At 42.2% G+C, this 27406-nt stretch overlaps 2 protein-coding genes, 1 non-coding gene and 1 pseudogene across 9 annotated transcripts; all 4 read right to left on the minus strand.

Moving 5' to 3' along the window:
- Window positions 1-928: 928 nt before the first annotated feature.
- LOC100502188 (DEAD-box ATP-dependent RNA helicase pseudogene) lies at window positions 929-7749 on the minus strand (annotated as a pseudogene). 2 transcript variants are annotated; one of them, NR_159644.1, is made up of 14 exons: window positions 7708-7749; window positions 7319-7576; window positions 7120-7197; window positions 6595-6720; window positions 6394-6462; window positions 5931-6027; window positions 5758-5824; window positions 5187-5537; window positions 4830-5107; window positions 2121-2465; window positions 1995-2039; window positions 1868-1912; window positions 1735-1779; window positions 929-1416 (listed from the first exon to the last, which is right to left on the minus strand). The product of NR_159644.1 is annotated as a DEAD-box ATP-dependent RNA helicase pseudogene, transcript variant 2 (transcript). The 2 variants fall into 2 exon arrangements; NR_159643.1 differs by having other exon boundaries at window positions 6595-7197.
- A 2342-nt stretch (window positions 7750-10091) lies between these two features.
- LOC100277194 (DUF4050 family protein) lies at window positions 10092-13559 on the minus strand. Of its 2 annotated transcripts, none has more exons than NR_176298.1 (5): window positions 13281-13559; window positions 12450-12672; window positions 11643-11733; window positions 10583-10649; window positions 10092-10508 (listed from the first exon to the last, which is right to left on the minus strand). NR_176298.1 is itself a non-coding variant. In NM_001150833.2 (5 exons), exons 1-5 carry the CDS (start codon window positions 13418-13420, stop codon window positions 10455-10457), a joined length of 570 nt encoding a protein of 189 aa, NP_001144305.1. In that variant the 5' UTR covers window positions 13421-13559; the 3' UTR covers window positions 10092-10454. The 2 variants fall into 2 exon arrangements, 1 of the variants encoding a protein (NP_001144305.1); NM_001150833.2 differs by having other exon boundaries at window positions 12450-12667.
- A 5307-nt stretch (window positions 13560-18866) lies between these two features.
- Window positions 18867-23577, minus strand: LOC100280155 (phospholipase D family protein). 4 transcript variants are annotated; one of them, XM_035961426.1, is made up of 5 exons: window positions 23287-23462; window positions 22866-23020; window positions 22706-22791; window positions 20731-22627; window positions 18867-19614 (listed from the first exon to the last, which is right to left on the minus strand). In XM_035961426.1, the coding sequence occupies exons 4-5, from the start codon at window positions 22526-22528 to the stop codon at window positions 19181-19183; spliced, it is 2232 nt and encodes a 743-aa protein (XP_035817319.1). In that variant the 5' UTR covers window positions 22529-22627; window positions 22706-22791; window positions 22866-23020; window positions 23287-23462; the 3' UTR covers window positions 18867-19180. The 4 variants fall into 4 exon arrangements, with proteins under 4 accessions (XP_035817319.1, XP_008654846.1, XP_008654847.1 ...); NM_001153087.1 differs by lacking the exon at window positions 23287-23462 and adding an exon at window positions 23208-23232 and having other exon boundaries at window positions 18905-19614; XM_008656624.2 differs by lacking the exon at window positions 22706-22791 and having other exon boundaries at window positions 23287-23577.
- Window positions 23578-25510: 1933 nt separating this feature from the next.
- On the minus strand, window positions 25511-27018 carry LOC103634870 (uncharacterized). Its single transcript, XR_002749007.1, has 4 exons — window positions 26816-27018; window positions 25986-26754; window positions 25654-25913; window positions 25511-25575 (listed from the first exon to the last, which is right to left on the minus strand). It is a non-coding gene; the product is annotated as an uncharacterized protein (transcript).
- Window positions 27019-27406: the final 388 nt, after the last annotated feature.

Here is a 27406-nt window from a genome sequence, read left to right on the forward strand (position 1 = left end):
CATTCGAACTCTATAGCCTACGGTATTCTTTACAGTTCCTTTTCAAGTACGTGACTGCGGGCTGCCTTACGGCACTATGCTGCGGGTTGCCGGGCCGGGTGCCTCCCAGTCCCAGTCCGTCCAGCCGAAACACTCTCGGCCTCTGAGGCCCAAGACCATACAGCCCATTTTGTGCTGCTATTTTTTTCCTTTCCTTTTATCTTTTCCACCACCCAGCCCAAACACTCCACAATACTCCATAGTGGAGCTGCCGAGCTGTCTGCTGCAGTGGTCGCAAGCCTGGAAAGGGGAAGAACCACAAACCACCTGGAGACTGCACGTGTTGCAACAAAAAAAAACTTCAGCGATGATCATCTACTTCTTCAACATCTACAGCAAGCAGGTCTGGCCGGCCGTTCACTGCGGCGTCTCAAGGGTCAGGATCGACCAAGACCAATCGTCGTCTCCATCCACCCGCACTAGGTAAAACATTGATCGATTTGAACCCCAAAAATAAAACATTCCTCCTGCAGGAACTAAAAAAGGCATTCCTCCTGCAGAAACTGGTGCTGCAGTAGCAGGTGTTTTCATTTATACTCGAGATATGATGAACAATCATAGTTCGTCCCATAATCACAAGAAATGGGTATGGTGCTAGCGACCCTCAATCTGAAAAATCTAGAAAAACAGTCATTTTTGTTACCATCATGTAAAAACCTCTCATAGTTAGTGTACCACGTTTCTCGATCCCATTCCTCGATTCTATCGATCCAGAAACTTTTTGTGACTATGGTGCATCCTTACGCGACTAGACTCGTGGACTTTTGTGTTCCAGCCATCCATACGATTAGAATTTAGTACAACCTCCAAGGTCCAAACCACGGCGAACAGCTACGTCAAGTGGCTGTCTACAACACATGCGTTTACAAACCACGGCGAACACATGCAATAACAGACACTCATCTCAATATAAACTATGCGGACGGCATTTACAACAGCCTTCGACATAGATTGTACATGACATTAAACACACATCAGTTGTCCATGGTTTCGTCCAAAATTCATCCCCATGCGTTTGTTTACCCAGGATTGGGTTATATCATTGGGAGTACACTAGCAAAGTCAAGTTTTAACGCTTTACAACCCACAGGCACGGAATCAAGCGTCTCCCAGACGTCAAATCAAGATAGCAGGAGACCGTTAGGGTTCAGACCATCACATCCTTGGATCTAAGCAGGATAAGAAAAGGAAATAATATAACTTGTTAGGGTGCCATCTTCTACTTGGTTTCGTCACCATCGCAAAAATTGGATTGCACCTAGTGGATGCAATCACCAGTTGGAAACTTCCACGGGCTTGCCAGGAGGACTTCTGCTCCTGGCACGGAATCCATCATTGCTTGTTCTGCTCTGGTCCCTTCCACGTGATCCATAGAACCTGCCGATTGAATGGAGGATACAGACAGTTGGAATTCATTCTTCATGGATGCAGTCACATTCAGTAAAAGATAAACATAGGAGACAAAGTGGTAATAGTTGTCGAAGAAAAAGGGAATAGAACAAATGATGCACCGATTTAATTTTGTTTTCATGCTAAACGAGTTCCGTTAGATCAGTACTTCAACAAGACAGTTAAGTACCAAATAACAACACAGGTTCAGACTTCAGAGATTATATAAACTTCAGAATTTCAAATAATATTGGGTAATTCCAAAGAAAGTAATAAAAAAGGTTGGATCAAATACTAATCAAGTACCTTTCATGAAAACTGAGACCATCGCCAGCCTGATTGTTGCTGGAGCTGTATGAATTATCAAAGATAGCAATTGATCATGTAGCAGGGATACACCAGCTAAAAAAATCATCTGGATAGGAAAATTTATACACACCTGGGTGGAAAGCTCGCATTGTCCCCCGTCTGATTGTTGCGGACACTGTTATCGAAGCTGTAACGTGATTAGTTCATTTAATGTATAGATGGACCAAAGACAATGTATAATAAAATTTTCAACATACCTGCCATGGAAGCTCGTAGTATCACCAAACTGACCGCCACTGGAGCTGTTATACAAGCTGCTAATTGATGACTCTTTATGGCTGTACTAGGCTAAAGGAAGCTATCAAACAGAAACTGAAACACACCTCGAGTGAAAGCTTGAACCACCTCCAGCCTGGTTGCCGAAGTTGTTATTATTGAAGCTATCAGTTGATCTTTTAGCACCATATCCCTGACCACCATAAGAGTCATCAGAAGATGCCCACCGACGTGATCTTCCACCATATCCTCCACGAAGAGCCATTTCTTTCAACTGTGGCGGCACAGATTGGTTTGCACCCTCCAAAATCTTCACAAGGTCTGAAGCGTACTTTGAATCCTGGTCACCGAAGAATGTGTAGGCAGATCCTGTTGCACCAGCCCTACCTGTCCTCCCAATTCTATGGACATAGTCCTCCACACCAGTTGGGAAATCATAGTTAACCACGACCCTGTGAGAAGACATTGTGAAGATTGTCAGGTGGAAACTGAAAGGGGAAGGAGAAGTCAGAAGTCTTCAAGGAATCAAAGTTGTCATTTGGAAGGAAGACGATGCAAACAACATGTGAGATGGCAACCTACATTTGAAAGGTGGTCTCAGAGGTGTATAGAGTTGACCAAGGGGAATCTAGGCGAAGCTAAAGATACTTGGTGGTGGAATAAGAAAGTCCAAAGGGTTATTAAGAAGGAATGCTATAGATGTATCATGTATGTACTATGTACCATGATAGGTCTGTGGACAACATAGAAAGGTACAAGGTAGCAAAGAAGACCGCAAAGCGATCTGTAAGCGTGGGAAATGGTAGAGAGTTCAAGGATCTTTACCAACGTTTGAGTATAAACGAAGGAGAGAAGAACATATATAGGATGACTAGGATCCGTGAGAGAAAGACAAAAGACTTCAATTAGGTTAAGTGCATTAAGAATGAAACAAAGCACTTCCTAGTGAAGGAGGATGAGATTAGACATTGATGGTGAGAGAATTTTGATAAATTGTTCAACACGGAGAATGAGGACAACTTTTCAGTTGGATTACTCTTTTGATGAGAATCAATAGACGCTTTGTGCCTAGGATCCAAGAAAAACGATGAAAGGGGGTAAAACAATGGATCCTGATGGTATCCCAATCGAGACATGGAGATGCCTCAGAGACAGCTATAGTATGGCTAACCAAAGTATTCAAGCATATCTTTCGATTGGATAAGACGTCTAACGAGTGAAGTATATTGGTAATGATCTACAAGAATAAGAGAGATTAAAATTTATACCAATGATTGGGGAATTAAGTTATTGAACCACACTATGAAGCTATAAAAAGAGTTACCGCACGTCGTTTGAGAGTAATAACGAGGATCTCTATGAACCAATTTGGTTTCATGCACAAAAGGTCAACCATGGAAGCCATTTTTTAATAAAACAAGTAATGGAGTAATATAAGAAGCGAAAGAACTTACATATGATTTTCATCAACTTGGAGAAGGCTTATAACAAAAGACCAAATAATATTATGTGGTAGGCTTTGGACAAACATAAAGTTCTGTCGAAGTACATTGGACTCATTAAGGATGTACAACGATGTTGTGACTAGTGTTGAACAAGTGATGGGGACATGGATGACTTCCTGATTACAATAGGACTACATCAAGGGTCAGCTTTGAGCCCTTACTGTGCTGACCCCTTACCCTTTTGCCTTGGTAATGGATGAGGTCACAAGGAACAATGGAACATACAAGAGGATATCCTTTGGTGTATGCTTTTTGTGGACGATGTAGTGCTACGTGATGAAAGTCAGACAGGAGTAAATAGAAAAGCGCACTGTGCAATTGTGGCAGGAGACTCTATAGTCCAAAGGTTTTAGACTCAATAGAACTAAAACTAAATAAATAAGATGCAACTTCGGTACTACTACATATGAGAAAGGAGATGTTAGCTTGAAAGGTCAAGTAGTGCCCAGGAAGGATATCTTTCGACATTTGGAATCAATGCTGCATAGAGATGAGGATGTTGATGACGATGTTAGCCATAAAATCAAAATAGAGTGGCAAAAGTGGTGCCAAGCATATGGGCATTATATGAGACAAGAGGGCACCACAGAAGCTAAAAGGGCAAGTTTTATAGGAGGGCAAGTAGACCTGGTATGTTATATGCTGCAAAATGTTGGCCTATAAAAAGACATCGTGTTCCGCAGATGTGTTGCGAAAATGTGTATATTGTGTTGGACTAGCATACAAGAAGCGATTGAGTCCAAAACAATGATATATGCGACAGAATAGGGGTAGCACACTGAAGAAAAGCTTGTCCAACACCGATTCAAATGGTTTGAACATGTCCAACATAGACCTCTAGAGACATCAGTGCATAGTGGGATCCTAGGCACGATATTAATGCGAAGAGAGACATGGGAAAGCCGAAGTTAACATGGGAACGAGGCAATAAAAGAAAACTTAAAAGGATAGAATATACATAAAGATTTAACATCAATGTGTAGTGGGATCCTAAAGGCACAATACTACAATAGTAATAGAAAGAGAAAAGGAAAGGCCAAAGTTAACATGGAGAAGATGCAATAAAAGAAGACTTGAGATGATGAGGTACACACACAAAAATTATGAGTTTCAACACTAGCCTATCCCAACTTGTTTGGGACTAAAAGGCTTTGTTGTTGTTGTCAGTGGGTTACACTCAAAAATTTATATGAATTGCAAAATATGTGCTTATTCATCATTTTATTATCAGCATTACCATGACTGACACAATTGCATAAACAATTAGGTCAAGCCCTCAAAAAATTAGAAGCAATGAAGACATGGTCCTACCTGATGTCCTTTATGTCCAAGCCTCGAGCGGCCACATCAGTGGCTACAAGTACTGGACACCTGCCGCTTCGAAAGTCATTCAACACAGAATCCCTCTCAGCCTGTGATTTATCACCATGAATAGCAGAAGCACGATACTGCCGTGATAGGTTTCGAGCTAACTGATCACACATCCTCTTAGTGGAGCAAAATATTATGCTTTTTGATCCAGGATCTTGTGAGCGCAAGATCTGATCAAGTCGTCTTGATTTCTCCATATGTGGGATAACTTCCACATGCTGCAGTGTGTAATAAACCACTTCAAATTACAGAAACAAAGTGTCTGATTTGAAAAAAGAAAACGACATTTTTACTCACCTGTGTAATTGACTTATTTGCAACTAGCTGATCAGTGTTTCCAATGTTAACTTGAACTGGGTTAGCCAGTAAATCAGACGCTATTTTTCTAACCTCTCTTGGCCATGTGGCAGTATACATAAGAGTTTGCCGTTTCGGTGGTATTTGTTTCACAATTTTCCTTATTTGTGGCTCAAATCCCATATCAAGCATACGGTCGGCTTCATCAAGGACAAGATATGATACTTGGTGCAGGCTCACTCTATTCATTTCCAAAATGTCATTTAATCTCCCAGGAGTTGCGACAACAATGTCAGCACCACGCTCCAACTCTCTTAGCTGAGGGCCTTTTGGAGCACCTCCATATAAGCACTTCAAACAACAACAAAAATAATTAACATCCCTGATATATAACATATATTAAATGTAAATGGAACGTTCATCTGCTCACATATGAATTCATTAAAATTAACTAATATGGTTGGAGGCGCTAACATAGTTAATTCAGTTAGAAATATGGCATGTACTAGACCTAGGCAGATAAGCATAATAATGATAATGACAGATATAAGAAAAATATAAAATAACATACAGTAGAAGATATTCTTGAAGATCTGCCAAACTTGATTGCTTCATCTTGAATTTGTGTCGCCAATTCCCTGGTTGGAGACAAAACTAATACTGTTGGACCTTCCCTTGAATTATGCTGCAGGCGCTTCAAAAGAATAAACCCTGGGAGAAGATAGCCTAGTGTTTTTCCTGAACCTGTCTTCGCCACAGCTACTATATCACGACCCCTTAGAGCAATTGGCCATGATTGAGCTTGGATAGGAGTTGGTGCAGAGAATCCTGCTTGCAGAACCTGCAAAAGGTAGATACCCTTCAGAGATGAGTATTATCTGAATACTAGATCTGTGTAAGGATAAGTCATAATATAGTTATAGCAAAGAGAAAAAGGCTTCTCATGATGTGATTTTTTAAGTTACACAGAACCAAGCCAAACATCATGCAACTGAGGAATGAATAAAACAGGGAGCTGTTTCAAACCACAGGAGGCTGTACAAGACAACAAACAGGTCGAACCACGACTTGGATTGTTGACTTGAAGAGCCTGCTGCAAACAAAACTTGGTTTAATCACGTACAATGGATGCACGATGGCCACCTGGTCCCATCGGAAAGGGATCCAAAAAAGCACATTAATATTCCTAAACATTGTGTAGACCTACCTCCCTTAGAATCTCTGATGGGAAGCCTGTGGATTGAAATGTCATGAATGGTGCAGGTGCCTCATTGCCCTGTTAATAAAAGAAATGAAAAAAGTAACAACTAAATAAAATAACAAGAGTGATTGAGGGTAACATTTAAATAAAAAAATGGATTAGTTGACCACATAAAAAGTAAAATGAATGGATTTGTAAATCACATACGACGATAGTAATCTCATGCTTGGCACGATATGCTTCTGTTGACATTTGGCTCCCATTGGCATACTGAGAAACTTGATTGGTGGACAGAGCACTTTGTGAAAGGTTCACTCCAGATGCAGAGCTTGACTGAAAACAGGGTAGCATGTTATGAGCCATGAGCGGAGCAATAAATGCACATCACCTAATATGCTCTTTTAAGATCATATTTTGATTCTTTGATGCAGTATTACTACTACAGTACTATTGTATCTTCCTGAAATTATGAAGCAGCAATGTCCTATGAATACAAAAATTATTATTGAATGTACAGGTAACTAGGCACATTGTGCATGCGGCTTCAGCAGGATGCTGAATAAAAAACTACCTATCATGATAAATAGTGATTAACCAAGAAAAGGTCATCACTATGATATGAACTGACCTTAACTAATATGTAGCTCTTTGTTTTTAGAGCAAAGGTTTACCCCGCTTCATTTCAAAGAAACACGCAATTGATAACGAAGTAAAGAGAGAAAAACAGTGTACCTCTGAGTGATCAATCCTTGTCCTGTTATCGGAGGGAGGCACAAATTGCGGGCGGCTCACCGCAGCTTCCGAGCGCTGCTGAAACACCCAAGACAGACTAGTATGAGAATTTAGCAAACATTTGTTCTCGAGAAAAAAAAAAAGAGACCTCAACCTCGTACGAAGCCACATTTCGGAATAGGCGTTGTTACAATGTTACCTCGGCAGGTGCGCTGCTTCTCGGCACATCATCGGGCCTGGAGTAGACAAGCGGCTGCGATTGGGGGGCGGGCACGGCAGCGACGGGACGCTCGTACTGCGTAACCTTTGTCTCCGGGTTCCAGAAGTAGAGGTACCCCGTGTTGCCGTCGATTAGCCCCCTCCACGGCTTGGGCAGCGTCGGATCCGGCGGGGCGTAGCGCGGGCCCGTGGACGCTGGCGCGGACGCCGACGACGCCATCCCAGCCACTCGCTGACCCTGCCACGCAGTCCACCCACCACGGATCAATCGGATCAAAAACGACACTAGCTGGACGAGACGAGGACGAGATGCAATGGGTGCGCGAGGAGGGAGCGGGATTGGGTCCCTGAGGCGGGGAGCGAGCGAACCCTATCGATTGGCGCCGCAGAATGCGAATGGCGACGTCGGCGGCTGCGGCCGGAGTAGGGGAGGAGGCGGACACAATTGGGGTTTTTTTTTCGTCACCGAACAATAAAAAGGCGCTGCCCAACAAAGAAAAAAAAAACTTAAAATCTCCTCTTATCACCTAGAGACAATGTTTATATAATTATTAGTACTAGTATAGTTCGTACTAACGCTATGATCCTAAAAGGAGAAGGTGTCGACGATGGTGACAACAGCGCAAGAGAGGGGTTGACGGCGACGACGATAACAACACGACGCGAGTGAGGGAAAGAGGTCGGCAGAGACACGGGAGAGACTGGGTGTACCGGGGTCAGGGGAAATAAGAATGAATAATTGATAAGAGATGATCCAAATAATATGTTCATTGAATTTGAGTAAAAGAGAGGGTTATTTAGTGATATGGATCGTTGGTTTTAATGGTGTGTTATATTTAGGTGTAATTTATTTGGTCAATTTAGTGTAGGTTATGGGGTGGGGTAATTTGGTTGGATGAGTTTTGCAAAGTTAAATATGGTGGATTGTATAGTGTTATAGATAAAGTATTTTTAAGCTAGTTCAATCTACCCTTTAAAATTGTGTTTTTTATTTCCTCACGGAAAAGTTAAATTTTAAATTCATATTTTATAAAATGATAGAATACATCATAACTTATATTTTAGAAAATATATTAAGATTTTATCATTAATTCATATTTAGTTTTTTACCATTTAAGTTATTATATTATCTAATCTCTAACCTATCAAAATAATTATAAAAAATATAATATATTTTTTCTATTCTAAGATATAGCAGTGTCTACTTAAACAACAAAACTTGAATTTAAAACTAGTTTATATATAAAGAAATAAAAAGGACAAATTTTGTTATGAGTGGATTGGAAGAAAAAACTTTAGACCTTGTTCGGTCGCACGGGAACGGAAAGGGTTAAACCTCTTTTTATTCAATTTTAATTATAAAAGGATTTAATCCCTTTTAACCGAATAAGCCCTTAGTCCTAATCCATATATAGATTAGAGAGGATTGAGTGGGTTTTAATCTATAAAAAGTTAAAATATCTCCAATCCACATGGATTAGAAATAACCGAACACAGCCTTAAGGTTTGTTCGTTTTATACTAAGGCTATGTTTGTTTCACTCCTAGATTATATAAATTGGATTATAATGAAAGAGTAATTGCGTAAGATATCAGTTTGGGATCACAAATAAGCTGAAATAAGCTAGGTAAGTTATTTCAGCTTATTTGTGATCTCAATGGGAGATTTTACCCATCTATCTCTTACCATAATCCAACTTACTTAATCTAGAAGAGAAACAAACAGACCCTACATCCATGTGGATTGGAGGAGATTGAGTGGGATTAAATCTCAAGCAAGTCAAAGTCCTTCCTAAAATTTTCAATCTCATCCAATACACATGAAACGAGAATAACCATGCAAAGTCTTAGGGTTACATCATCCACACGTGAGGATAGGGATGAAAACGAATGGAAATGTTTAAAAACAATCTCTTCGGGCACTTTCAAATCCATATGGGAACGATAGTGGTATCATTAGACGGGAAAACGAAATCGGGAGTAACAGGACAACGATAAAGGATACAATCAATCAGAAACACATTACTAACGGTCAAGAATCGATAATTACAATTGGGACTACTAACACATATAACCACTCCAAATATGTCTTTAAAGTTTCAACATGCTGGAGAGTAGCAATTTATAAGTTCAAACATAACAACCATAAATATCGACTAACAAACACTCAAATAGGATATAGAAACTGCAAATGATCTAATATAACAAGCAATTACTTCATACCATTTAGTACCAATTAGCTTTGTTAGATCAATATGTGGAGTTGTGAACCCATATTAGACGCATGGCCCTAAAAATTAAAACTCACGCTTACACCTTAAACTTTTAACAAAATAGATGAAATTTATCAGATAAGATTTAAAACATCGTAAAGCTACTATGTACCAATATGTTGAAATCTATTGGAAAAGATTTAAAACGTCATAAAGCTCTACTTTGTACCAGTTAGCACAAAGTCTATATGTGGACCCCACATCAAAAGACGGACCTTACAAATAAAAACTTGCATACACATCTTAAAATTTCAACGAAATTGACTGAAATTTATTAGATAAGATTCAAATATAGTTAGTGTGCTAATATAAACACGTGGGCCCCACTTTAAGTGTACATGTTACACTCAGCGATTAATTTCCTTTCAAACCAATATATACGTATACTACAACACACTCATAGGTTAAGCCCATTCAAACCTCCCAAAAAAGTCAATACTAACCCATCAACTTAATTTTCTATTAAACCTAATCCACCCCAGCTCGCTTAGTAAATCAACCCATTTCTACCCAACCAAAATGCAACCACATGAAAACACAGCCCTTTAAACTCATTTCAATCCAAACCCATCAGCAGGCCTAATCCACTTTTGTCACAACTCAACCTCACACACCTTTCTTTGACAAATTAAACAAAGCCACTATTAGTATCAGGACTTCTTACAAGCTTACAACCACAGCTCTGTATTCTGCAAGTACAGCAGGCCTCCATTGACAAAAAACAAGTATGACAGGCCAACTCATCACCACATCCCAAGCCTACACCCTCTATGTCATTCTTTTTCCCCTCTCTTGAGGAACAACTATGTGTTATCCCAGATGTTATCCCATGAAATCATTTGCGCTAGTCATACAGCCCCTCCTGCTCCCAGATGTCCACAAGGAAATCGACCATCTCCTGCAATGTCATGACCCATGTTTGAGCGTGCATTCCTTGCAAGAAATTCTAGACTGAAATGTGTTAGATCTTACATGAAGAGGAATGGGTTGAGGAAATGGCTTATTTGATCCAAGCAGACTCTCATATGCTGCATTCCAACTGCATATGGAAATATAGATTTTTTAGCACAATCACAGAAATCTCCAGTCAATAAGATAGCATTCCTTAAAGCTTCTTGGGGTTGCACAAACGAAATACACAATCAGAAGCAAAATAAGATATCAGCATATTATGCAGAATGGAATAAAAACCTTGTATCTATTTCACCGGAAACAAATTGTAGAGAAATAAGACTGACTGTCCGTTTTCTTATTCAATTAACATCATAGCTGGTTCACTGCATTGTTCTTGTAAAATGAGCAGCTGCCATCAAATTTGATTCAAAGGTACGCTATTTGTTGCTTATGGAAGTTTCTTAGACAATATGTTGTAGAACTTACAGGTCACATGAGATATAACCATTTACAGTATGCATGACCAAGCTCAATATAACCTTATCAGATATTGTTTTACAATCACTTAATCACTTCCTAATCCCTACAATTAAAATAGGTGTAGAAGTGTTCCCAATGACGCTAGTGAGGATGATGAGCAAATATTGTGAAATCGTAGGGAGTGCATGAAAGAACATATTGGGCTTGAGCAACATATAGTGCACAACATGAATGAAGTGATAAATTAGACTAACAGCACACAATTGGAAGATTCAGTAGAAACTGAAACCATCAAAGCCAATACAGCTGATATCACCTGGATAAGAACAGGTCCATCACAATAATTTCAAACTTCAGGAGAACAAAATTATGCCTCTAAATATAAACTAAATTATAGATGAAAATATTTATGTTTCCATAAGAATGCAGACAAAATTGTTACTGAAAGCTAAAATGATGATAGACGAACATGTTATTCTGAGGTTTGATCTGAAAAGCTGGTGATCCCAGCATAACCCTTTGCTTTTAATATGAAGAAGGGCCAAAGTGCATTTGGTAAAATAAATGTACTTTATAGAATACATACTTGTCTGACAGAAACGTGATATGGGTAAAGGTAAACTTTTTGGGTTCTGGTTGTCATTTCATTCACTCATACCTCAATACTGGTTCACGAACCTGCTTCACCTTCAGCCGCAGACTTCTAGTTTCAGTCCACTCCTGCCTTGTATGTTCCCACAGAACAAGTCCTGCAACAATATTTTGAACTTCAGACAATCTTACTAAGGTTGTTCACAATAGGTATACCAATGTGCCGATTTCACATGTTATCTAACACAAACATCAGCATATCCATCCGGCAATAGTTTCCATACTCAAAAGTCAAAACTTCTTCACCCATTCTTTAGATAAACAAAAATGATTAGAAGATGTGATGTTCACCGAAGAACATGGGCACCTTAGCTGGCTGAAGGTGCCAAACTCTGGTGGATAGAGAGGTCAAGTAGCCTCCCCACCACCAGGGCACTGCCTTTTCTGCCTACTCAAGTTCCTTACATGCCAATCTAGTAGCCAAATGTACCAGATGTTATGAGATGACAGAACAAAACTGTGGTTTCAAATCTTCGAAATAAATTTCTGATTAAAACCATGGAAAACTAAGACATGATATTATAGTACACCAAATGTAAGTCTTGGTACCAAGTACCAACAATAGTTAGATCATGACACAATTCAAATAAATATTGAGATTTATGCCAAGCAATAATACTTTTAAGATCAACATATCAAGTGGAGATAAACTTCTCATTACAACCACGGAAAAACTAAGACTGACATTCTTTTCCTCAGCTCAGAGAAGCTAGGACAAAATCAAGGTTAAGGTTGTAGTAAATGAGACAATATGTCGATCCAGTGAAAACACCCTAGTTTAGCAGACCTTAAAAAACGATTCAGAGTGACCTACCATTATTACCAAGTCCAGGAAGGTTATGACTGCTACCAGTTCCAGAGGCCAAGTTAGATGTATTGACTGAAGTAACACCACTGAGATCTGCTGGTTCAACCTCGATGGTGGTTGTGCTCCAAAATGGCTCTCCAATGGTAATTTGGTCCTGGGTGATCAAGTTTCTGGACAGTTCACCCAGTTGCTTTACAGTCTTATCGCAGCAACCAAAACAGCCTCTGCTCTGTTCGGAAGGAGTTTGATCATGTAGACAATTAGCATAAGTAGATAAAAAAAACAAGTAAAGGTACCCGAATATGAAACTGAAACAGATGGCAGACATGCCACAATCTAGAGGCAGACAAGGTCACCTCCGACTTTCGGCAGTGGGTGAAACACCCAGAGCACGGCGACATCCTAACATCTATTCCCACATAAAGTAGGCACACCTAGGCTGAAGGCTGCAAAACTGCAGACATCTGATCAGTAGTCGCTAAATCTGGTAACGCCACTACCTTGCGCGCGCTTCGTCTTGAAAAACGATGTGAATTGAGTTCCAGCATCTAATAAGTCGAACTCGTATACAGATGCCCGGAACGCCCTGCCGCTCGCAACGGCGCGATTCCATATTTCCATCTATGTCGCACTCTACTCTACAGCGTATATGTCAATCTCCCAGAATCCACAACCGCGCACCCGGCATAAGCAGCTGGCTTCACCCGCGGTCGCGGCAGTTCAACCCCTCCTACGGTTGGTTCTGTCACAGGCGGCGCAGGTCGCACTCGATTGACCAGATGTGGGAAGCTAGCGAGGGAGGAAGAGGGGAGAGGAACATGAGCGAAGCGGACCCACCCGGAGCAGAGGAAGAGGCAGGCGGAGGAGAGGAGCCGCGGGATGGCGCCCCAGTCCCAGCCCTCGCCCAGGTCGACGTCCCCGTCACCGACCCTCGACGCCGATCCGCCGCCGGCGCCACGGTCGCGCGTGGTCGTCATGCCGCACACAACCTACCCCACTCGGTCACTCGCCGGATTGATTGACTCGGTCGGTGCAGTTGGTTCCGTTGTTCGGGACGCGCCTTGCCTCGCCTCGCCTGGGTGCGGCGGCCAGCGGGGGTGGGTAGGCACCGACCCGATCGGACTGGGGCCCGAGAGCGAGAGCGAGCGGGTCGCGTCGTGATCTTTTCTTTTGGTGGGCCTGCAGTGGGGGCCTGGGGGGATAAGGTAGAGTAAAGGAGAGGAGCGGAGAGAATCGGAAAATCTGCGGTCATCTTCTCACAGCGCGTCGTGACGTGGCCTGGCTCTTGGACGTCCACCACGGTCTCTCGCGGACGCTTCATGTGGTGGGCTCAGGCTGTCTCTATTCTTGTTAGTTGTGTGCGCGTTAGTTACCTCTAGTTTCATCTTAATCCCCTCCTACCCCTTTATAATCAAATAAAAAGTTCTTAAAGCTAATTTGAAAACATAAATCCGCTCTAATATTTCCATTGATTGATGAGTGCGAAAATAAGCTAATTTTCTACTCAATATCCAAGAACCTCGAAGATGATTTAAGTTTCCAAACTAATCTTTAGGTAAAGGTGAAACAAAAGAAAAAATATAGGAAAGAGGAGGACTTAATGATTATTCGTTCGTCGGAACCAGAAGTTAAAATTGCTGTGGATAGGGATCCTATAAAAACATCTTTTGAGGAATAGGCCAGACCCGGACATTTCTCAAGAACAATAGCTAAGGGCCCCGATACTACCACTTGGATCTGGAATCCAAAAGCTAAAGAGAAGGTCAGATCCAAGGACATGGATTTGTAGAACGGCTTCCAATAACCGATCATCTAGATGAGATTAGACCTGAGTGAGCAGACTTCTCTGTATATGAGTCGCCTTCCGAGATGGTATTGCCTTGACTCATTCCTTGAATTGACAAGAGAAGTATTTCTAGCCTCTAGTGGCACATGTTCCTTCCTCACGGATATGAGAGACGGTAAGTGCAACTCGAAAGTGTGCTAGCTGTTGTGCTAATTCTTGCTGAGTAGCTGGTTGAAGCCCAGAAGTGGAGGCGAGCCCAGTTCAATCGTGAAGTTCCTCCTTTCGTGGCTTGTCGGCATCATAAGTAAATGAGAGATGATTTCCGAGTGACTGGTGGAAAGGGAAGAACCCCTTTGGTTTGTAAGAAAGCTCTATAGGAAAAACATAGGAGACTCACCCTTTTGTGGCTAGTTTGACAATTTAAATTTCCTCCGATATTCTTAGGATTGAATGGAAAATTAGTTTATATTTCTCTCAATCCACGAGAATCCTAGAGGGATTTAAGTTTCCAAACCAATCCTTGGAGCGAAGGTGAACAGAGAAAAAATATAGTAACGTCGTTTGGTTTGTAGAAAAAGGTCCCTAGGAAAAACATAGGGAAAGTTCATACTTGGCTACACCCTTAGTTCTAAAATGTTTTAGTTTTGGATACAAGAATTTTAAATAAGTACAACGTATGGTGTACATAAAATAAGAAAGAGAAAAAACAGAGATAGAGATGTATTGTGTATCAAAAAAATCAATGTATTGAGAAGTGGTAATAACAACTATTATAGGTCAAAATTTGAATCATCTGACGTCAACTATTTTAGATCGGAGATATAAAAAACACGAGAAACTTTCTATCCATTCCGACCTTAACTTTTACTGAATGGGGATGAGAGGATGAGTTAGGTTCCCAAATGATAGATTGGCAGGTGGGACCTAGGTTCCTTGATCCTTGAAATGATTTGCCAATGACCTCACTCGCATCTAGAAACCTGTTTTTTGTAGCCCATTCAAACAACAATGTTATAAAATAGTATTGTTTAGATCCCAATTATATGTGATCTTCTATGCATACACATGATTGGTGGTACTTTTCAAGGGTAAGAGATAGTCTTGATTTGGTTTAGATAAAGCTAGAAAGATGTAACAACTAAATCAAGTCTTATTTATAAACTTATAAATCAATGCAACGATGATTGTTGTCTTATATAAATATGTAAACACCAACTCAAAGAGCTCACGACGTTTCAATCCATCTACCCTATGATTTTTTCATGGTATTTAGAACCAACGCATAACCCATCCACCTCTCCTATGGTGAGTCCCTCTACGTTCATCACCAATTCTCGCACTGGTCAGATTATTTCCAAGAATCACAACAAAATCAACCATGCTCTATAGAAATACAAGTGCTTGCGGTCATTCGAGGAGTTAGGCTAGAAAGCTACTTCACCGATAAAGCAATAGCTCTGGTGCACATCATCAAGGGCAAAGAAGATAACGACAATGAGACAGAAGTTCCTAATCCAACCTTTTAGGCATGGTCTATAATAGACAAACAGGTCCTCGAGTCCCGCTTTCATCTATGACCAATGACGTCCTCTCCCAAGTCACAGTGTGTTGAACTACCGTATAAACTTGGAAGGTTGTCGAAGGGAACACCTCGGCAACAAGAGTGTGTTCTATCAATTCAAGGATTGCCCTCGCTACTATCAAGAAAGGTTGCCTCTATCACATCAAACACGTCAATAAGATAAGATGTGCTCCTTGTGCGACAAGCTGGCATCCGTCGGCAAGCCGGTCGATGATGATGAACTGGTCTCCTACGTCCTCTACACAATGGAACTGATGCTCCGGCTCTACTGTTGGCCGGTCGTCGAGCCACATTTGACGTGAGTAACCCTAACCCTAACTTTCGAATGTCGTATTGTTAAGTCTCGATTTGTTCCGTTGATTGATTTTTAAGTCACAACTCTTGATTTTTGCTCTGTTTATTCTCTTTTAACCCTAACCCTAAATTTGATGATAAGTTTGGTGCAGTTAGACAACAAGTGTCTCCTCCCACATTTGTTACAGGCACGAGGAAATAATCTGGGATTGATCTATGGATATGATCATGTTTATGAGTTTGTATGTCTTGGTACTCCTAACATATGCACTAAAGCATCGGCATCTGCTTTGCTTCAACAGGTTGCACTCTTTTTCTTTCTCTGTTTTCTCATGAGGTCTAAGTTTTACATAGAAAGTTTTTTTAATGAGATCACCATTGCATGAAACACTCTATCCTTTATTTAAGTGTTTTGTGATATGTGTTATGGCTTGTGGATGTGATCTATGATGTGAACATTTTAGTGATGGACGTTCTGGGCTATCTTATTACCAAGGCTGAGAATGAAGGGTTGCTTCGGCCCATTGCTACGAGGGCTCTCCAACACATATTCTCTATATATGATGATGTGGTTATATTTATCCAACCAACAGTCGGGGATATAAGTATTGTGTTGGACATTTTCATATTCTTGGGGAGGCTTCTGGGTTCGACCAACATCTAGAAAAACAATATATACCCAATTAGATGCGGGGAACAAGACCCGGCCTTGCTACAAAACTCTGTCTTGTGAGATCTTGCAATTTCCCTGCAAATACTTGGGTCTACCTCTTTCCGTAAAGAAACTTACCAAGGACCAAGTACAACCGATTATTGATAAAATTGCCAACCAACTGTCGAGGTGGAAAGCCGATTTGATGACTAAGGCTGGACAAAAGGTACATGTGTAGTTTGTCCTCATAGGGATGGTCACATATCTCGCAATGGTTGTGGATTTGCCACCTTGAGCTATCAAAGCTATTGACAAGATCCGACAGGGCTTTCTTTGGCAAGGGCGCAAAGAAGCGAGGGGAGTACACTATCTAGTCGCTTGGGGAAAAGTTTATCGGTCGCTTGAGCTTGGTGGGTTGGGGATTCAAATCTCAATGATTTTGCTTGGGCACTTCGTATGTGTTGGCTCTGGTTAGCCAAAACTGATCTAGGACGACCATGGGCGTCCCTTGCTATAGAAGTTCCCATCAAGGCTAAAGATTTCTTCTCAGTGGCTATGCAAACTTAAATTGGTAATGGGGCCTCTACTCTCTTTTTGGTCTGGTTGTTGGTTGATGGGACATAGGGTCATGGACATTGCCCCAAGATTATTCTAGAATATTCCTAAAAGGAGGGTTAATAAGAGGACTATCTCGGATGCTCTCTCTAATCAGACATGTATTTGTACATACAAGGAGCTCTTACTGTGAGGTTATATCTAAATATCTCGCTCTATAGGATATTGTCACCTCAGTTCAGTTTAGACCTGAAGTGGATGGCACTCACCTTTTTTGTCTCGCCGCCAATGGGAAGTATTCAACAAAGGCATCCTATGATGGATTTTTCCTTGGGTCGACGACTTTTGAACTGTACCACATAATTTAGAAAACTTAGGCTCCTCCAAAGACCAGGTTGTTCATATGGCTGGCCGCTCAACGAAGGCTTTGGAAAGCTGACAGGTTGCAAAAGAGAGGCATAGATCACCCTGCGAGCTGCCCTTTGTGTGATCAGGAGCAAGAAACACTTGACCATCTGCTGATTGGGTGTGTGTTCGCTCGTGATTTCTGGTATAAACTACTGTCTCGAGTTAATCTCCAAAGCATGGCCTCCTAGCTTGTTGATGCATCTTTTATGGGATGGAGGATATGGCTGGGCAATCAGGTCTATAGAATGGCAGGGGAAAGGGTAAACTCCCTAGTAATATTAGGAGCATGGACACTGTGGAAACATCGGAATAGTTGTGTCTTCGACAAAAACATGCTTTATATGGATGTTGCTGTTAGGATAGCTGATCAAGACCGAGAGAAGTGGGAGCTGGCTGGAGCAAGAAAGCTATCCTGGCTAACTAGTCACATACCGGGTCTGTAGGCTTTGTGTTAGATTTTTGTAGTTTTTGCTGTTTTATTTATTAATGGATGAGTATCAGTATGCCTGTACTTCCCCGTGAACTGGTTGTTTTGTATTGTCTCTGTTTTTCTTCTCAATGGAATGGAACAATGAAACACAACTCTCATGTGTTTTTCGAGAGAAAAATATATGATGTGAATTGCAAATGTTTGAGGCTTTGAGATACTTCTTTATGTGAATGTGCTTTGTTTTCATGGTTGTTTGAGCTGCTTTCTATGTCAATGGGGTTAGGCTGGCATGACCCCATTTTCGTGTCGTGCAGTCGTGCTTGCTAGGCCACCACGATACGGTTGGACCTATCCCGTACCATGCTCATACAAGGTTTTGGACTCGATGGAAAACACATATAGCTAATCATGTGATGTTTAATTAGGTCGTGCCTAGCTAGATCAAGTCATGTCATCCATTTAAACATCTATTGTTGTTATGTTGTGACCTCTGGGAGATAGGGCATGGGATCTGTTGAGCAAAAGGAGAATTTTACTATAATTATGGCTAGTTTATCAACTCCATTTTCTTAAGAGATTTATAATTTTACAAGAAAAAATAAATTAATTTCTCTTAGAAAAATAAAAATCTCTTAAGAAAATGGAATTACCAACTAGCCCTTAGATGTCTTTACAGGCAGATGAGAGATTATCCATATTGTTGTACTAGCACCACATCAACGAATCCATACAGGCCTTTAGCAGCACACTTGAAAAAACAACCATGTTTTAATTCTGAACTCTGAAGTCGCCTTTACAAACAGCACTGCAACGCAGAAAGCTACACAAGCTACACCAGACAAGGGGCAACACAATCTCGTCATCTGGTGCAGTACATAGTAGTTATGATTTATGAACAACTCTAACTCCTATCGTCCCACCATGCACAATGCACTTATTATCACTCAATAACTATAAAAACACTGCTATCTGAACTTTCAGTATCTCAAACACAAACAGAGAAGCCATGGCGCTGCCTGCAGCCTGCAGCCTATGTGGTGAGGATGGGCGGGAGGTAATCCGACTTGTTGCCGAGGACGCGGGCACGGGTGTCAGGGAAGTTCTCCATCCCGGGCAGCTCAGTAACGGTGCCGTCGGCAGTGACACCGATCGGGTAGCTGAGGAGGTGGCCCGGGAGGTCCTGCTCCAGGTCATCACTCGAGTACAGGTCCCAGTACTTCTCGGCGATCTTGTTCACCTTCTGCACGCACTCTACGCTCTCGGGGCGCTGGAAGACGTCGTCCAGCATCCCCAGGTGTTCGTACCAAAGAGACATCCGGAAGCCATGGATCTGGCCACGGGCAGGCTGCCTAGTCGCCAGGTGGTACGGCTGGTACGCGCCCATGGCTATCTCGGAGTCCCTGGCACCGTCCATGGACCTCTGGTTGATGTTGGCGGACCCAATGATGATGTATTCATCGTCCACTGAAATCAAACAGAAATTGTTACCATCTTCGTCAGTAAATGGATGCCTTCCAAGCCAAGCAAGAGAGAAATTCAAGTAGGAATTCGGCTGCTCAACACTATGCTACCAAGAGTAACTATTTTTTCATTTGAAAAGAGTTAAATCCTTTTAAAAAGTAGAATTATATGAGCACAGGACAGATCCTTTCCCGTAATATTTGATGCCTTTCCTGTCCAGTGTACTTTTGTTTTTGACTAAAAAACATGTTGCTCCAAACATATGCGCATCAGAAAAGTAAGTTTCACAACAACATCAACCATGCTCCTAAATCTTGATAAATAAAAGATATGTGGCATATTGAAGCTACTGGCATGTATAGTGTAAGTCATGGATAAATAGAGCCTACTACCATGAACAGAAAATCTAACACCTGTGAAGCCAAGAAAAAATAACAATTTAAGTAGGGTGCCCAATGCTTTCCTATCAAGAGAAACTAACTATACAAAAAAAAACTCGGTCAGGGAGTGAAAGACCGCCCTCCCAGGATTATATTAAGAAGAGACTGAAACATGGTCCCGACGGAGAAAACCTCCAAAACCCTGACCCCATCACTAATGGGTCGATCAACTACCCACTCTGCAATGGCCCAGCCAGGATTCCGTTATCCGAGAGCGGGCGGGGCACAACAGCGGGCGAGGCACAATGAGGGAATTTTTTAACCAAGCCTGAAAAATTCGCTCGTAAGGGGGATTGAACCCGGGACCTAGAGATGCTACTCGAAAGCCTTAACCATTACGCTAGAGGTACTTTCGCACTAACTATACCCCTTGGTTTTGTTTGGTTTCAATCCAAAAGAGAATGAAATCTTCGAACAAAGCAGGATTATAGTAGCACAGGACGATTTCTTCCTGATATATTTTCTGCTTTAAGTTGGTTCTGTAAAATAGTTACACTTCAACTTTAAAGCGGTTCGCTTCCAAATACAGGTAAAACAGAAATGCAGGCTTCGTAGCTAAGAAAACATGGTCTAGGTGTGAACATATAAAATATATATTCTATATTAGTAAACTTAATTGCGTTAAAAATAAGTGATATTAAAAATGAAATATAGTGCAGTACAAGGGGACAGAGATAACCTATCATCATTTTGGCATGAACATAGATCATAAACCTCCTAGCCTCTTGAGCCCGGATGTAATCAGTGCCAGGTTCTGGGTGTTCCTCAGGTTGATATTCTCCCTCCTGCTTCACCTCACGGTTACCTAAGCAGAAGAAAGTGAGATAGTCCTTGGGGTTTGCTTGGATTCCATTGGCTTCGAGAGCTTGTGTGATGTCAGTGTACATCATATCCATTGTTCTCCTTTGCCAGTCAAGGATTGCCTGAACGGAAGCACTTTCTGGAACACCCTCAGGCCACATTGGCACCACAACATAAACAGTGAACCGCTCCCCAGCCTCAATCTTGCTGACAATCTTCAATGAGAGCTCCTTCGGAATCAAGTGAAGACAATCGATATCTTCTGGCTTGATGCCTTCCGGCTTCCAGTCATATGAGCTTCCAAGGAAGTACTGATTCTCAATGTAGATGAAGTTCTTCGCCCTCCGTATGGCATTTATGTATGCATCCTGGATACTCCGGTCGATGATTTGATCCTTTCCACTCACAAGCCCAGCTCTTGCAGCTTCATCAGGAGTCTCGGGGAAGCCAAAAGCAGCACCGCCGTCAATGGATCTAAAGAGCTGAACATTCCAGGTATCTCTGTCCTCCGGGAACATCACAGGAGAAGGGGGAATAATAATGTCAGAAAGATCCCTGAGACGTACAAGGAGGTCCTTACCACCCTGCTTCCTCCACCTCTGCTCAAAGTTGTAAAGAACATCCCAAGCAATTGGCCCTTCCAGCCGTGAGTGGATATCATGCCATGGCTCTCTCGGACCACCTTTCTTGATTGACCCACCCTCAAAGTTTGGCTGGTGGAAGTCATCATGATGGACAGTGTCAAGTGTCCTAAACAAGGAGTGATACTGGGTATCATACCTTCCATCACAAAGGTCAATTCCGCCAACGAAGCTGACGATCCTCCTCTGCTGGGAGCCCTCGTTTGGCAACTCATGGTCTACCACTACTATCTTCTGATGGTGCGTGAACATAGTTGATATCTGCAGGTCCTGGACAAAGCTGCCAGAATCATCAGGGTTGCGAGGGCACAGGACACAGTTGACGTCCGTGCCATGGAAGTAATTTGCAGTCTCCTCATCATGGGTAGCCATCAAGCCATCCTTCTTAAGCAAGCCGACCGAAGTCCTATCATCCCACACTAGCATAAGGACACGGACACCTTCGCTGGCCTTCCTCTTGAGCAACTCCCCAAGAGTAACATCGCCTCCAGGTTTCGGCCTGCTGGTGTCCCGAACCAAGGTGATCTCGGTGTACACGGACCAGCCAGTGATGTAAATCAGATGCTGGGCCTTGCTTATGGCATCAAAGATATCCTCCCAGCACCTGTGTGGCTCGTAGTTCTTGCCATCGGCGAGCGGGATCCTGGGAACGAAGTTGTCCGGGACATGAGCGTCCTGGTACAGAGTAACCTTGCACCCCTGCCTCTGCGAGAAGAAGGTGTAAGGAACACCAGGGTACTTGGTGCTCCGGACACCCCTGGCCCAGTTGCGGTCCTTGCCGACGTCGAAGTACTGAAGCTTCACGTGGATCTTGCTGTCCCCAATAGGCTCGCGCTTCTCATCGCATATCTCAAGCCACTTGTCGATCTCGTCTCCGCCCAGGATGTCCTCGACAGGCAGGTAAGCCCTCCCGATGAGCGAGGCCCCGATGGGGTTGTCGATCTTGACGGTGAATACTACGTCGGCGGCCATGTGCGCGCAGTAGATGTGGAAGGACTCGTACCAGCGAGGGTTCACGGGCTCGTTGGAGACCATCCGGGTGCGCCCCACGCGGGCCTTCTCCAGATCAACGGTGGCGTATATCTTGGTGGTGCCCTTGCCGATACCCACGGTATCCTCAATCCCTTCCACAAGCTGCCGAAACGAGACGAAACGAACAGGTCGTGTTAGCAGAGCAAGAGAGGAAATCCGGTGAGACAACGAGAGGCATACTTGGAGACGAGCCTAGGGTAGAGTGATCAAAGGGAACTAGTGCAGTGCAGGAGCGTTCTCTTGAGCATGCTAGAACAGTAGTCCGGCTGGTAGTCAATGATGAAGCGATCAACAGTGGAGATACGACCGAGGAGAGGAGTGAAGGACTGACTGTACGTACCTTGCGGATGAACTTGGGGGCGCCGCCGGTGGCGCGGTGCGGGTTGGAGAGCGACTCGGCCTCGAAGATGGTGGCGTGGAGCGTGCCGTGGAGCAAGATCTGAGCCATGGCCCCCTCGTCGTCGCTGTCAGCCTAGCAGCAGCAGCAGCAGCGTCCTGCGGAAGCGGAACAACGCACGCCCGCGGAAGAGCGTGAGCGACAGGACAGGACACACACTAGGGACAGCCGGACAGCAAGCAAATAGGCCGCGCGCACGCAGATCGAGCCCCGCGCAACGGCGAAACGAACAGAAAGACGGCAGCGGCGCCAGCCAACGGAGCAACGGGTGCCCCTGCGCCCCACCTTTCCCGGCCGAGGAGAGCAGAGCAACAACAACAGCCAACGTGGGATCTGAGCGAGGCGGCACAGCGAAGTGGATTACCGGTTCCAGTCGGGCAGCGTGGGCGATCGAGGCGGGGCGGGGTCGCCGCCGTGATTGATGATGATGGTGCTGGCGAGAGACTAGGACTACACGCGGCCACGCGGGGATAGAAAAATGCAGCCAAGACGGGAAGCCGATTCCGATCGAACGAGACTAGTAGTATTAAAAAATGGCACCGGATATGGAATGGGACCCGGGTCACGCACGCCGGCAGGCGGCAGCGGGGTGGAAGATCGGAGTCGGGTATGGAATGGGACCCGGGTCGGGTGGGGCATTTGTCTGCTTGCGCTTCCGGTGCCCCAAGGCGGTGTGACTGTGGTGTGTGCGCTGAAGAATCGAGCACGTACATGGGAAACCGCATAATAAAATAATTATAAGTCTATAATAAGAGACGACATATATATAGACGGATTCTTCATAAAAATTCTGTCTTTTATATTTTTTCCAGTCAATCATGTAAAAACTTATCGACAGATCCTATATTAAGAACGATCATCTAGCATGTTTACTTAGCGTTTACTAAACGTTACCCGTTTAGCTCGTTTAAGTAGTTGTTTAAGCCCAATAAAGAAGAAGAAGAAAAAAAAAACAGTCAGTGTCCGACTGTTTACCGTCACTGCCTCACGTCACGCACCCGTCGTCTCGTCTCTTCTTGCTGTTCCACGGATCTCGTCGTCCCGGGTAAAATCAAATCAAATAAAGAAAAATATGACGGGAGAAGTGGCGGGTCTACTGGGTACGGGAGGGATACTAGATTACTAGTCGAGTCGCCCGGTCAACCGTCGCCGCGGCTGCCTGCCCGTGCCCGGTGCCGGTGGGCAGCGACCACCGTCCATTTAACCGGCGGCGAATTGGCATAATCGTAAGGAGAGAGAAAGAGAGAGAAAAACACAATACGTGGGCATTGCCGCCATCCTTCGGATGCGATGCGATGCGACGTGCCGACTTCCTACGCGCGCGCCCCGTGGTTAATCATCAGCATTGTTATCAATAATTCGCCTCGCTGCATTCATTGTTTAAATAAAATAAAGAAAAGGGACCGTTTCCTTCGGAGTACTTCAAGAAAAAAAAACAAGAAGAAAAGACAAGCCAAAGCTTTCACCTAGCATGGACCACCTTCGAATGGCTCGCACCTAGCATGAGACCAGACGACTAGTTTGATTGAGGTTATTCGCTTCGAATTAAATCCATTTATTCGGACTCTTGCATCTACCATTTATATCGACAAAATACTACATAAATAATGTAAACCCGTATAGATTAAAGCCAAACGAATATATCTGTTGATTTGTTGCCAAAATCTACCGATATGTTCGCTGAGTCTATAAAAAATGTTTTTGTTTTAACTTTTACAGATTTGTGGAAGCCAATTAACACAGCCCGACGTTTCCGAGTCCCGGCCGGCGAGGCCGCCACCTCACCCGCCGTCGTTTTCCTTACAGTTCACGTTACAGCGTGTCGACTGTGTGTGTCCACGTGTGTGGATCACATTCACGCAGGACACGTGCCTTGCTGGCTAGGGCGAGGTGTTGCGCGAGTTGATCAGTTCAATGCTTGATTGCTATTGCTGGCAATCCTATAAACAGATATTTCAAGGATCCATCGTGCAGGGGAGCTGGTATGGAGTGGAACGCAACTTGAAGAGGGTGAGGTGACGACTACTTAGGGTTTCGAAGCAGTGTGCCAGTGACAAATATATTACTATTAGGCGGATGGGTAGATTTTGGTTGGACTAGTGACTGAGATATATATATATACACTAGTCAAGTGCCCGTGCGTTGCGACGGCACACAAATTATTCATGCACAATGATTACATAAAAACAAGTAACATATTATGGACCACAATCTTATAAAATATACAAATCAATTTACAATCAAACGTGAATATACATTAAAATTCATACTAAAAGGACAGGAATAACAAGTGAGCAAAAATTCTAAATCTTTGTTTTTATCATAAACTCGAGTATTTACAAATAAAATCACGTATATCTAAAGCCAACTAAACACTGATGCGCTTAATAATCTTTTGTATTTCTTCTGGAATATTGTCATTACATTCATTGTCCTGGTACTTCATCAACTCTACCAAGAATTTGGTCCTCAGTACACTTGAAGTCTGTACATTCGATATAAGACAACATTAAATTCAGTAAAGACAATTAGTTATAAAAAATGATATTGACCAAGAATTAGAACTACACAATTACTCACCGTGGAAATGCAGGGTAACCTTTTACCATTCCACGAGTGCATAAAGTTGATAACAAGAAAGCCTGATAAATCCCTACAAATTAAAATAACTCGTTCTTACGTGTATATATAGCCAAAATTATTTAGTTGTCTTCAAGGTATAAGAAATTACCAGTTTAATGTTTTTGGAACCCATGATGGTACTATACGACGCCACATATAAATATCGTCTTTCCATGTAGGATTAGCCAATTTTATGGCAACATTCATATTATTGGCAATATTATGTATTTTGTGAATATAATGCATGTTTGGATCGTTACCCTTAAACCATGATGGTAGAGGCATGGAGTCCATTATATAGATGCTTCTGGTGTTCATGTTAAATACATATAAACTGAAGTGACCCAAGAAACAAAAGGGCAATAGAATCTGCAAGTTAAACAAACATCTTAAGAGAACAAAATTAAAGATTACAAAAAATATAAAGGAGTAATAGCTTACTTGGCTGCAATCTGAAATAGTATACTCCATGTCAGGCCAACATTCAAATAAATTCGCCAATACATTGGTATCTAGCTTTGCACGAAGGCGAGGGTCTTGACCATAATTAGTTATGGACTGTTTATTACCATGTTAGTAAAATATAGTAATATAATGATCATATTTATATGAAAACAGTTTAATCACTAATCAACATACACAGAACTGTAGATCCATGTAGTGGTATTTGTTTTCCAACAAGAACAAGGCATCACTGCATGCGATCATCCGAACAGCTATGTTGAAGCAATCCTTATCCATCGGTTTATTTACATCCAATATATTTTTAAGCTGTTGAAGACTTAAAGAAATTGGATAAGGTTTGGTGCTCTGAATCCAATGTTTCCTATTAAATAAATATTTGTTTTCATAGTTAAAGAAAGATCATAGATGTTGAATATTTATCATATCTATAAAAAACATTAACTTACTCCAAATATTCGGCGTCGTCTATCTCCATGATGTATGTGCATAATGCACTCATCAGTTCTTGTGTGTTTGTTGATGTTAATGTAGCGGGCAGAGCACATGACGATATAAATGGTTGAACCTGGGATGATGCATTTAACGATATAGGTAACTCACAAGGAGTCTTGATTATCTCAACATCACATGAACTTCCTCCATCTTCATCTGCATGATGGTTAGTCTCTTGATGTCCTTTCTTTGTGTTTAATCTTGAGTTCCACAATATTGCAGGTAGCTTAAATCTAAACTTTGTTATATCGTTCTGCAAATGATATAAATTAGAACAAAATAAACATTGTTCATATGAAATGCAACTCATCTACCTGAGTTATGTTATTAGACAGAGAAGACCCTGTCCAATATTCCATATAGTTCACCATCCATAGACCGCAAGAAACCCTAAACATAATTTAAAAACAATAGGTGAGTTTCTATGTATATGAAAACAAACACAATCAATTCTGTAAAGTAATGGTCACAAGAATTTTACCCATCGGTTTGCATTTGCTTTGTAATCTTTTCTATAACTGGCCATGATGTAACATCAATGTCTGACCACTTATCTCGGTTAAGTTATTTATGTTCTGCTACAATTTTAATCTGTCTTTCTAGACCTTTTAACTATGTGGCAAACAACTAAAATTTTAAGATTGAAAGATAGCAAATAATGTAATGCTAAAATAATCACATATATATAAGGAATAATTACTCACTGTAGTATAAAGGTCTCGACGATCCGTTATTTGTGGTCCCATAGAATCGAGTATATGTACCTCATTTTTTTTAGCATTGACAATCGCCAGGTACCAGTGAAAATTTTCTATGTTTATTGGAATGAACACCTGCATCGAACATATGCATTAAAATTAATTTGCAAGTGTTGTGCACCAATATATTACATGTCTTAGAATGAG

The sequence above is a fragment of the Zea mays genome, chromosome 8 (genome assembly GCF_902167145.1).
Source record: "Zea mays cultivar B73 chromosome 8, Zm-B73-REFERENCE-NAM-5.0, whole genome shotgun sequence".
In the NCBI taxonomy this organism is placed as follows: Eukaryota; Viridiplantae; Streptophyta; class Magnoliopsida; order Poales; family Poaceae; genus Zea; species Zea mays.